Source organism: Grammomys surdaster, unplaced genomic scaffold (genome assembly GCF_004785775.1).
Source record: "Grammomys surdaster isolate TR1022 unplaced genomic scaffold, NIH_TR_1.0 142, whole genome shotgun sequence".
Taxonomy (NCBI): domain Eukaryota; kingdom Metazoa; phylum Chordata; class Mammalia; order Rodentia; family Muridae; genus Grammomys; species Grammomys surdaster.
In genome coordinates, this window is record NW_021604600.1 from 7,012,790 (window position 1) to 7,025,220 (window position 12,431).

Below are 12,431 nucleotides of genomic sequence, written 5' to 3' on the forward strand. Positions count from 1 at the left end.
ACATTTGCACGCTCATAGTAAAAGTAAGTGTGCTAATCACTCCTGTAACACAGCTCATCTCTGATACACTAGACAGAGGAGTGATTTCAAAACCTTCAAACCCTTAATTCAGAAGCTTCTGCACTCACATACTGTTGTGGAGATATATAATGTAAGCACTAACTAACACAGGGTGAAGGTCACTGTTATTCCTTTGTACACACATGTGGACTGTCTTGGGGCTGTTCTCCCAGTCCTCTCCTTCAACTACACTAGAGTGTTAAGTACAAAAAACAGGTCCGAGGAGGTGGTTACTGTTTAACAGAAATCAGACAAGTTTTGAGGATTTCATTTTTCTGCTTTGCTAAAGGTATGTGTGTAAAATCACTATGTGCAGAAAAAAAATCAGCAAATTATTTATTATTTTACAGGAGTTCACAGTTAAGAGACATTGAATTGGAAAGAGATCCTGGACTTTAAAACTAGAAACTTGCAATGACAATGAAACTTTTAAAGTTGTTCCATAATTTATACTACAATTATGATAAATGAAAAAAAAAAGCCACGAGGCTAGAGAAATGGCTCAGAAGTTAAGAATGGTTCTGCTCTTAGAAGAGTACCTGATTTTGTTTCCTAGCACCAACAAAGAATGACTTACAACTCTCTGGAACTCCAGTTCTGGGGGGATCTGATACCCTCTTCTAGTTTCTATAGGTACCTGTACCCACATGGCATACAATCTCAATCTCAATCTCTCTCTCTCTCTCCCTCCCTCCCCCACAAAAATAAATAAATAAATAAATAAATAGAGATAGATGTTTAAAAAATAAGTCATGAAAAATTAAGTTTCATGAGGAAAAATAAAACTATCAATAAGAAAATTTCCTAGAATTTAAAGGAACCAGCCAGAATTTCTGAGCACTGTGTTATAAGATGGCAGGTTGCCCTGAAGGTGGGTTTAGCTTGTCCATGGTCAGCACTATAGCCAAGTGGCACCAGTATTTCATTATTTCTTTTCTTCATCATCACTGTAACCATTAGTGTTTAATACATAGCTCAACACTGTGTCCATGTTTTATATGCATGACTTCGGAAATCCTAACTCTCCTGCAAGATATCCATTGTGAGGGCAGAAATGTGAAGCCTCATACCTGACCAAAAGGAATCCTTGAAGCAGAAGAGGTATTTACTCTCCCTAGATCACTGTCCCACTTACTGGTACACACAATCTCCAGGAACCTGTACTTTTAATACTAGCAATCTCCTTTGTGATGTTATATCCTCCATACTTGCTGTCTGTTCTGTGATTTAAAGACTGTTTTGCTGTTAATCATTTTTATAGTTCATTCCCCAAAACTACAAGATATAACCATAAACATAGGAGAGTGAGGTACAATCCCAGAACCAAAGGGCATGCCTATTTGGTGGATAAGAAACAAATTTTGATTTAATAGCGTTTCTTCAAAGAATCACATTCAAAATGCAACTGTCAAAGTCAGTAACCTCACCAGGCCTATTATTTTGCAATAAGGTTTCTGCTGCATGAACACACTCTCCAGCCATGACTCATCTGACCTGACACTAAAGCAATTCAGAAGCTATTCTGTAATCAAAAAATGTTTGCAAATGAAAGAACAAAATTTTAAACTTGGAATTCCAGTATTTAACTTAAAAATCCAGAAAACCTTAGCAGTGAAAAGAGTTCTAGAGACCTACTACAACCTCTCTTCCCAAGAGGAAATATCTACTTCCTTCAATTTGGCAGAATTCTAGGGAAGGGTGTTGACTACCTCCACCACTATGATGGTTTGAAGTGTCCTGCAGTGATGTACACGTGGAAGATATGCCAATTAGAGGTAGGGTCTTGAGGGGTGGTGGTTGGGTAGGTTACTAGACTCATGACCTGAAAGGAAGGATGTAGCTTGTCCCTGGTCTCTTCTTCCCTCTACCAGCTCATGGCCCTCACCTTCCCCAGCCACTGTGATGTCATCAGCCTTGCTTCACCCCTGCTTCCCACCATTATGTTCTGCCTCGCCCAGAAACAAAAGATGCAAACCACTGTGGACTAAGCAAACCTCTGAACTCACAAGTTAAAATAATAAACCTTTCCTCCAGGAACTTTATTGCAGTGACAACCGTCTGGTACCATTTACTAACAACTTACAACATGCCAAGCATTCTAAATGCTAGTTCCTAATCTCAGCAACTGTCACCGTCAAACAGAAACAAAAGCTTCCTGAGCAAACTTACCTAAATACAACCAAACACAAACTACAGAATGAGCTTTCAGAACCCAGGCTGTTTCTGAGGCCATGTCCTGGTGACCTTGGTGACTGTTCTCCTCAGTACTGTACTGACACAGAAGTTATAGTCAAGCCAGGTGCAACCTGCAGCCTCTCCCCTGAGTATCCAGAATAGCACTTGGAGCTCAACCCTGCCTCCAAGTGCCTGTCACGACTAGGGACTACGCTAAAATGTAAGAATCAGGGCTGGTACAATGGTCCACAGACAATGGAATACAAAAGGAGGCATCTTTGAGCCTACCTACTCAATGTGTAGAATACAGCTACATAGGAGACTACATAAAATGCTAAGGTTTGCACTACTGCTGTCTAACTTTCCCTGTGTGTGGATCCTGCCATTACTTGCTGGCATGCTGAACTCAAACATTTCCCTCCTCCTCTCCCAGGCCCATGGCACAAGCATTTTACTAGATAGGAAGTAAGCTGTCTGTCTGTCTGTCTGTAAAGCAAGAAAAACACTCTTCATTTTCTGTATTTAAAAACTATAATTAAGAGTTGGGTGTAGTGGCACACACCTTTAATTCCAGCACTCAAGAAGAGGAAGCAAGTGGATCACTGTGAGTTCAAGGCCAGCCTGGTCTACAGAGTGAGTTCCAGGACACCCAGAGCTACATATAGTGAGACACTATCTAAAAGCAAACAGATAGAAAACTGTAGTAAAGGCTGAGCATGGCAGCACATGCTCTAATTCCTAGGGCTGGGAGGCAAAAGCAGGCAAATCTATGAGTTGAGGCCAGCCATAGATACACTGTCTCAAAAAAAACCCAAAACAGCAGTAGTAGTAAAGTAATTGTGGTTTTAATGCTGTCAACTTGACAGGATCTAGAATCACCTAAGAGACAAACTTCTATGCATGACTGTGAAGATTTTCAACTGGGTTAACAGAGGTAGGGAGACCCACCCACCATAATTGCTAGGGGCAGAGTTCTAGACTGAATAAAAAAAGAGAAAGAGAACTGAGCATTCGTATAGCATTTTCTCTATCTGCTTCTTGCCTCTGAGTACAGAATAATCAGCTGTCCTGGCACATGAGTATAAGTGTGACACCCATCCACACCCCGTACATACATACCCCTACACACACCTTTCGCCTTTGTTACTGTTCTACTGTAATGAGGAGATACCAAGGCAGCTTTTAAAAGAAAGCACTTAATTGGGACTTGCTTATAGTTTCACAGGGTTAGCACATAACCATGGCAGGGAGCATCCAGCAGGCAGGCATGGCCCTGGAGCAGAGGCTGAGAGCTCATGTGATCACTGGGCTAGGCATGGGCTTCTGAAACCTCAAAGCCCACCACTAGTGACACACCTTCTCCAACAAGAACACACACCCCTAATCCTTCCTAAACTGTTCACCAATTGGGAACTAAACATTCAAATATATAAGCTTATGAGAGCCACTCACATTCAAACTACCACAGCTTTCCTTCCCACTGTTGCTCTTGTCAGGTATTTTGTCCTAGCAAGGAGAAAGTCATTAAACTGTGCCCCTTCTGCCTCAGCCTCCATAGTGCTAGGACCAGTGTGCTCTGTCAGGGCCAGCTCTTTTCCTAGTTATTTGTTTCATGAGAAGTATTTACTAATTTAAGAAACACTGATACACTGAGTGGTGGTAGTGTACACCTTTAATCCCAGCACAAAGAGAAAACCTGTCTTGAATCCAACAAAAAAACAAAACAAAAACAAAAAAAGGAAAAGAAAAGAAAAAATAAATGTGACCCATCTCAAGTTTACAAACAACATAATGAACTCTGAACTCCTCCCAGGTCACTTCTCTGGGAGGTCAGCTTGTGCCTTCCAGGCTCTACACCTGGGTTGTTGTAAAACAAATCTCAGATACTGTCATGTTACTTCATCCAACAAATACTTGTTGTATCTCTAAAACTAGGACCTTAAAAAACCACAAAAGCATTATCATACATACAAAATTTTAAATGTAAGTTACTTTGTTAAAAAAGAAAATGCTCAAATAGCTGCTCTGGGCAACTTCTCTGACCCAGTTCTACTGAGCAGGCCCAACAGCATGGCTGCCCCTCAGGGCACAAAACCGGCAACAGTGACTATCTGGTTTACTGGTGTTTTGAAGTTTACCTGTTGAGAACTGCTTCCTTGTCTCCCAGACGACTTTTAATTTTACTTGTCAGATAGTCCAAAAACAGTGTCCAGATATCCAAACAAGAGAAGTAACCTTCATGAGTAGGCTATGATACAAAAGAAATCCAGACAATGAAATTATTTAATGCAACTGTCATGCTTAGAAACACACACACCAGAATGGCAAAAACAAGGCCTCTGGTCCCATCTTCATAAACTCCACTAAGGACTCTGAGTCAGTTGTCTTCACTAGTAGACCCTGTGAAATGGAACAAGACAAGGGCACCATGGGACATCTCATGAGGGGAATGCTCTAGAGGGCTTACAGAAGGTACCAAGGAAACTGGAGCCTGTGTGGAGAGGGCTCTCATAAACCACCTACTTTGTGTGACTTCTGAGAAAGAAGCTTGATCTCTAGAGGATATATGTTCAAGGTCATCAACAGAAGCAGACTCCTCTGACCAGAGCTGTGTCCTTTTTACTACAAACTTATCACAAAACCCAATGTAAGTCAGAGTGCCTTCAGAGGCAACAGTCTATACATTTGACAAAGAGAAAAGTACAATGGCAGGTCTTTCTATATACATAGCACCCCAGAGTATCATGCTATTTGCAAACAGGCCAATAGCAACATCAAACCAGCTGACAAAGACAAACAGAAGAGGAGAAGACCTGGATAGTCATCCTTAGCAAATTTCTTAAAAGCCTAGAAAACCTATTAATGCAAAATCTAGGAACCACGATTCTTTCTTTCCTTTTAACATGTGTTCCTCTCCAACTCCTCAAAATCCCTAACAAACTCAACCTCTGGTCACCTACAAGACTCCTTCATCTGCTAGCTGACTACCTCACCATGCCCCGAATTGGGAGTAAGAAGGTCTGGTAGTACAGGTTTATAATCTCAGCTAATCAGAAAGCTAAGGAAGACAGATCTCAAGTTCAAAGCCTTACTGAGCCAAAGAGTGACTCTGAGGTCAGCCTGGTCAACTTAAGCAGACTGTCACAAAATGCAAAATGAAGATGAAACTTGGACTGGGGTGGGGGTTGGTTAGCAAAATATTTTCCCTCTATATTCAAGGTCCTGGATTTAATCCTTTGCATTCCCTAAATTGGGTGTGATGGTACATTCCTATGATCCTATGATCCTAGGACTCTAGAGGCAGGACAAGAGGACCAAGAAGGACCTTAAGGTCAGCCTCCAATACATAGCAAGTTTGAGGACAGCCTGAGGTACATGATCCTTTCTCAAAAAAGAAAATATAGCACAAAACAAAGGGGAAAAAAAAAAACAAGGTTAGACATGTAATTCAATGAAGAAGGGTGCCTGTTCCTAGCATGTGTGAAGTCCCAGGTTCTATCCTCTGGACCCAAGAGGGGCAGGGGGAGGAGGAGAGGGAGAGGGAGAGACACGTTGAAGAGATGCCTCAGAGTAAAACTGATGGCTGTGCAAACATGACCACCTAAGTTCAATCCTGGGGTAGAAGGAGAAAACCAATTCTCAAAAGCGGTCCTCTGATCTTCACATGTCCGTGCCGTTTGCACATGCCTACCACATAAACACACATATCACATACATACACACAATAAATATATAAATGAGACAAATTTTAATTTTTTAAAAGAAAACATATGAGCTTTTTCTATTAAGCTTAGTTTTTGTCAACTAACACATATTGGGAAGAAAGATACTCAAACTGAGGAATTGCCTCCATCAGACTGGGTCTGTGAGCTTTATCTTTGGGATATTTTCTTAATGATTGACGTACAATTGCCCAGGCCACTATGGACAGTGCCACCTCATGAGGAGAAAGTCAGGAAGAAGCTTTCCTCCATGGTTCCTGCCTCTGATCCTGCTTGGCTTCCTGCCCTGACTTCCCTCAGTGACGGTCGGTGATGGGGACATGTAAACCAAATACCCTCTCCTCCCCAAGCTGCTGTTGGTCATGGTGTCTATCACAGCAACAGAAAACAAATTAGGACAAGATTCCATTTCTGATCCATAAGGAAATAAGTTTTTAATGACATATAAAGAATTTTCTCAAAGAGGAAGGAAGGAAGGAAGGAAGGAAGGAAGGAAGGAAGGAAGGAAGGAAGGAAGAAAGGAAAGAAGGCACGCACGCACGCACGCACGCACGCAAAGGGAGTAAGTAACCAAACTGAAATCTTGGGCAGGAAAATTATTAGAATATTAAGTTTCGCATTCCTTTGAGTCTGAGGCAGTAAGATTACCAATATCACAAAGTCAGTAGAAACTCAGAATAAGATCTTGTCTTAAAACAAAACAAAAGTAACATTTGTAGCTCAGCAGAGTATTTATCTAACCAATTTATGACTCTGAGGTCTAGCCCCAGAACCAGAGAGAAAAAAAATGTTAAATACTATACAGACCGCCACCTCACAAAATAAAGAAAGCTAAAGGGATACCCTAATACCACCCAAACTGTCCATAATCAGACCCAGAGAACCAGGGTAAACTGATTTTCATATACAGGAAAGTAACACAGAGTTGGTAGACTGGCCCACTGAAGCTATCCATACAACATCTACAGTCTTGTCACAGCGCTGACTTGCTGAGCTCCCCTCAAGTAAGCCACCTCACTGTCTTCTCCTAGTTTGAGAATACCTTCTGGTGCCCTCAAAAGAACTTGCTGATCAAATGCACATGAAAATGTTTTATAAAAGCCACTACAAAGCACATGCATGCACACACACACTCAAGAATATGCAGATAGATGGCTAAGGTTAGAAACAGGTGCCCTTCTAGCCCTGAACAGCTGAAAGCACTATCCATCACTCCTTCATCTGATGAAATCACTGTAAGAGGCCAGTGCACTGCCCACAGGCTGCCTATGTGCTAGCCTTTGACGACAGCCATGTATGTATACAGAGGACAGGCTAACCTGACTTTTGGAATCACTCACATTTTCAGAACCCTCTGTATCTGTTTATTAAAAGTAATTCAGATTTACTTTTCTGATTCTAGGGCTAACTAATCACATGCCTTCTAAATGTTTTAGTGGTGATTCGTTTTGCGTTTTGCATCGGTCTTTGTAGGAGCCCTAGAAAGTGGACATTTGTTTCTTCCTATTTTACAGTTTTGAAACCCAACTCTCAAAAGTGAAGTTGCCCATCCAAGTTGACAGAACAGCTAAGGGATAGAATGAGAACTTCAGCTTCCAGTCCAGAGCCCGTACTGTGACACCCCAGGTATAGCTCTGGGGAAGGAACAAAAGGAAATGAGCAAGGTCATGAGGGATTTGGTGAGAACACAGTGAGATAAGGGGCTGGAAGACAGAAGCCTCAGTCTTACAGATTTATCCCAAGAGGCAGAACAGCCAAAGAGCCACAATGGAGGCAAGTGGATGGTAAGAAGCAGTCACAGGACTGCAGCAAAGCCCAGACTAAAGAAGAAGACAGGAAGGGAGCAGAAAAGGAGAAGCAGCTGAAGAAAGACACCAGCTTTGTCCAACTATTCCTTTCAAAATGTTTTACAGTACTGTAATACCCATGGTTCTGAGAAAAGACAATATCAAGTATACTCCATGATACAGTCTAAGCAAAAAGAAACCTTTCCCACTTCAAAAATAGGAGGCTGTGACAAAGTAAGAGTGCACTGTTAGTGAGCACAGAACTGAAAATCCTGAGGATGTCTCCTGTTTTTTCTTTTTAAATACCCCAAGACTGCACTCTAGCCTGGCCTTAATGTACAGCCTACGTTATACGGCATTCTTTTACTCCTGTCATAACATGATGCCATTGTGGAGTAGAGATTAACTCGGCTCATGTCATAGTTAGGGTTTCTTTGCTATAATAAGACATCATGACAAAACAACTTTGAGAGAGAAAGGTCTATTTCAGCATACAGTTCTCGGGTCACCCTCCTCCATCACTGAAGGAAGTCAGGGCAGAAACCTGAAGGCAGGAACTGATTAAAGCAGCTGCCATGGAGGAAGACTGCTTACTTACTTGCTCCTCCTGGCTTGCTGAGTTATTTTTGTATACACCCTAGGTGTATATATATTTTTGTATAGCCAGATAGCACCATCCACAGTAGGCCAGGCCCTGCCATCTCAACCACCAGACAAGAAAATGCCCCACAGACTTGCCTACTACAGACCAACCTTATGGAGGCATTTTCTCAATTGAGCTTCCTTCCTCTCAGATGATTCCAGCTTGTGTCAAGTTAACACACACACACTTCAATAATAATAATAATAATAATAATAATAATAATAATAATAACTGAACAGCACAGCTTTGTAGTTGTCAGTTAGCTTCAGCAGTCAACCTGACACAAACCTAGTTGCCTGAGAAAGGGGGGACACCCCAAATGGAGAATTGCCCAGATCAGACTGACCTGTAGCCATGTCTGTGAGGCTTTTTCTTATTGTTAATTGATGCAGAAACACTCCGTTCACTGTGAACTATGCCATCCATAAGCAGGTGAGACTGGGCTATTTAAGAAAGATAGTTGAGCAAGCCAATAAGCAGCATTCCTCTGGGGTTTCGTCTTGAGTTCCTGCCTTGGTTTTCCTTCAGTAAGACTGTAACTTATAAAACAAATAAACTCTTTCCTCTCTGTGTTATAGTCATGGTGTTTATCACTGCAGCAGAAAGCTAACCAGAACAGTAGCCATAGCTACTAATGAGCAGAATATAGTGACAGCCAGATCTCTATATAGCAACAGAGCTATAGACATTCCTAAGCAGTTAAAGGAAAAAAAGTCCAGAACCCTCACCTAGAAGTCTAGCCATTAGTCCCCTCTTCCCCCAACAACTACAACTTATCTTGGGACATGCTAGACTATACAGGAAGTAAAATGCTAACTGGAAAGGGACCCTATGATACAGCTTCCATGTGATCTCTATCCATAGTGGAGTGGGAGTTTACAGTGATGTAGCTGTTTGAGGTTTACCCATGCTCCTGTAAATTAAACTCTTGCCCATAAGTCTGTAACCAATCCCAAAAATCTACAGGTTCACTCTCAAGTCCTGCATGGTCATGAAAGGGATGTTGTGACATGGCTCCCAGCCCCTGGAGCAGAGCCAGCAGGGCATGGGCTTCCATTGAGTGTTGACAATTGCTATGTATGTGGCTTGTTTGCATTAAAATATAAATATAATATATATACATATACATATATATATATACATATATATGTATATATATATATTCACACATACATACACACACACACACATATATATATGTATATATACACACACACATATACATCTTCATGTTCCTCCTTCGGAAAATATTTATTCTCCCTGCCAAGGTAATTGGGTGTGTGTCTATGTCCTTAGTAAAAATGGTAAAGTAAGTGCTGTGATCTTCATGACAGCCCTTAAGGTTGTGGGAAAGAACTCTGAAAACATCAGTTCAAAAATATATAAACAGGATTTCTCAACTATGCAAAATATAAGGAATGCAATATGAATTATAAGAGGGGCTTCATGGATCAAGAGAACAGAAGCAGCTGCACTATGAGCCAACTTGTCAGAAAGATACAAAGGCAGGCAGATTCCTGAGTTCAAGGTCGGTGGGACAGAGTGAGTTTAGGCCCAGGTCTGGTGGGAATGGTGATCTCAGAAACAGATCCCACCCAGCAAGCTTATTGTCTGTGCTTACAAAGGCAGGCAGATCACTGAATTCATTAAGGAAAAACGTGCTTGCTGTCTTTTCCTCAGAGTCAAGGGGCTAAGATTTAAAAAAAAAAAAAAAATGCTAATTGGTAGGATAATCAAGAGAGAATCTGAGGTGGAAGACTAAATTAATACATAAATATATGACAGGGATTTGGTCTGTGAGAGCTGAGATGTCTCAAGCAGAACTCAGGCTGTCAACTTGTGCCCCACAATTGACTTCGAGTCCTTTCACAGCTCCTGAATACCCCTTCCTCAGAACCCCTCTCGAAGATGAGACTGGTCCTTGGCAGTTCACCAAATTGACTTTGGTGAAATTATAACTCGGTCTGTTATTGGGCCCTATCTGGGGCAAATAGACATCTGCTCCCATCTCCCCAGGAAATGTTAGTGCTCAGCTCTATCTTTCCTACAGTAACCAGCACAGAGCATCTGCTAACTCCGGTCCCTCAGCTTGCTGTTCAGCACAGCCCAAACCTCAAGCTTACTCTCCCACAGCTTGCTTCTAGAAGGAAAGTTCTTTTATGGGAAGCCTGAAGAATAGAAGCAGGTTGTCTGACAACAATCTCCAAGTAAAGGGAGGAAGAGAGGGCTTGTTTGCTTCTTGACCAAGTCTGACTCTCTTTTCCCAATTGTAAATGACATACAAATATATAAAACTATCACTATCAGTTCCACGGAAAACACATACAAGTCTACTGAGAGACACACACTAGAGATGGTCCTGAATTATCCCCATTGTAGTTCACAGTCCATCTTTTGAGATGAGAACACTGAAAGCCACAGAAATAAAAATGAGTTGTGCCGGGGCACAGACAGAACAGAAATAACCAGAGCTTACGCACAGAACTGACTCCAAGTGAGCTTTAAGGCATTCTTGTTCCTTGTTCCCATATAAGCCCTGTCTTCTGACCTCTTTCTGCTCCAGCTAAGCTACAGTCTCTAACTGACACCCGGTTCACCTTCTTCCAAATCCTCTAAGACATCTCTGATCTGTTCCATCACAGCAGCTGCTCCCCTCCTCTGCCCTCACCCCCACAGCCTCTTCACTGGCTCCTCCAGCCTCTGCCCACTAGTGGTCTGGTGCACACAGGATGTTTCTCTTCCGGTTCTGCAGGTCCTGTCCTCTCTATCCTGACACTCCTTCAGCTTGGGTCTTCCTCTATGACCTCCTTGTTCACTATTGCTCCCAGGAACGGTTCAGCTCACTGCCACTTCTAGGTATTCCAGTTTTTAAGACACCCTGACGCTCTTTGAGAAAGGCTCATTTTCAGATCAAACATTTGCTTTTTTTCCCCACACATATAGCACTCCTAGCCTGGACCCTTGCAGTTTGTTTTTTTTTTTAAAGTCAACTTTTTTTACATCATCTTTCACTCACCCAGCAGTGCCATCCCAGGGACATACTAATAGAAAGAGCTACCTGACTACATCAAAAAGTATGTTCAAAATTATATCAGATACGCTGGTGCTTAACTGTAATCAGTCTCAGAGACACTGAAACAGGATTACCACAAATTCAAGGCCATTCTGATAAGTAGAAATTATCTCACAAACAAGCAAACAAAGGATGGGTGGGGATGGTAGTACACAACTGCAGTATCAGCACTGTAAGGTGGGGGTAGGGGCTCAAGAGCTCAAGGTCATACTTAGCTCCATAGCAAGTTTAAGGCCAGCCTAGGCTACATGAGATCCTGTCTATATCAAAACAAAACAAAACAAGACTGCTTGGTCCGTGATTCACGGTTCTTCAAAACCAAGAAGGCCCAAATCAGCAGAATGGATTCCCATTTAGTAGAAGACAATTATTACGAACAAAGCACTACACGCAACAGTTATACCTCAAGCACAATGTCAAACAAAAAAGCCAGACCAAATAAATATACATCACATGCTTTTCTTCAGAGAAACTCTAGAATAGGCAAAATTAGCCTGTGTTGTTAAGATGGAGCTGGGGTTATTTCTAGGGAGAAGGCAGGAGAGGGGTGGGGAAGGGAAGCACATGTGCAGAGATCTCTGGTAGCTAGTACATTCTTAACATGAATGGTAGCTCTAGGGGCTGTACTCATTTGGGGAAAATTCAAACTGTGTGTGTTAATGTGACTCTTTTCCTGTGTGCTGTGGTGCTTTAAATGAGAATGGCCCCTATAGGGTCATATATTTAAATATTTATTTCCTAGTTGGTAGACTGTTTAGGAAGGATTAGGATGAGTGGCCTTGTTGTCATTGAAGGTGGTCTTCAAGGTTTCAAAAGCCCACACCAGGCCCACTCTTGTTCTCTCTCTGCCTACAATTTGTGAATCAGATGTAAGCTCTCAGCTACTTCTCCAGGGCCATACCTACCCACCTGCCATCATGTTCCCTGATGTAATTATGACCAAGAGCCTCTGAAACGGTAAGTAAGCCCCC

The 12,431-nt window shown here is 42.0% G+C and overlaps 1 protein-coding gene across 2 annotated transcripts in view; it reads right to left on the reverse strand.

The window, feature by feature from the left end:
• Xpo6 (exportin 6) overlaps positions 1-12,431 on the reverse strand; it is a 99,348-nt gene that overhangs the window by 36,366 nt on the left and 50,551 nt on the right. For both annotated transcript variants that reach the window (XM_028764133.1, XM_028764132.1), the window contains exon 9: positions 4,374-4,483. In XM_028764133.1, coding sequence (XP_028619966.1) covers positions 4,374-4,483 — 110 coding nt within the window. The remainder of the gene's footprint in view (positions 1-4,373; positions 4,484-12,431) is intronic.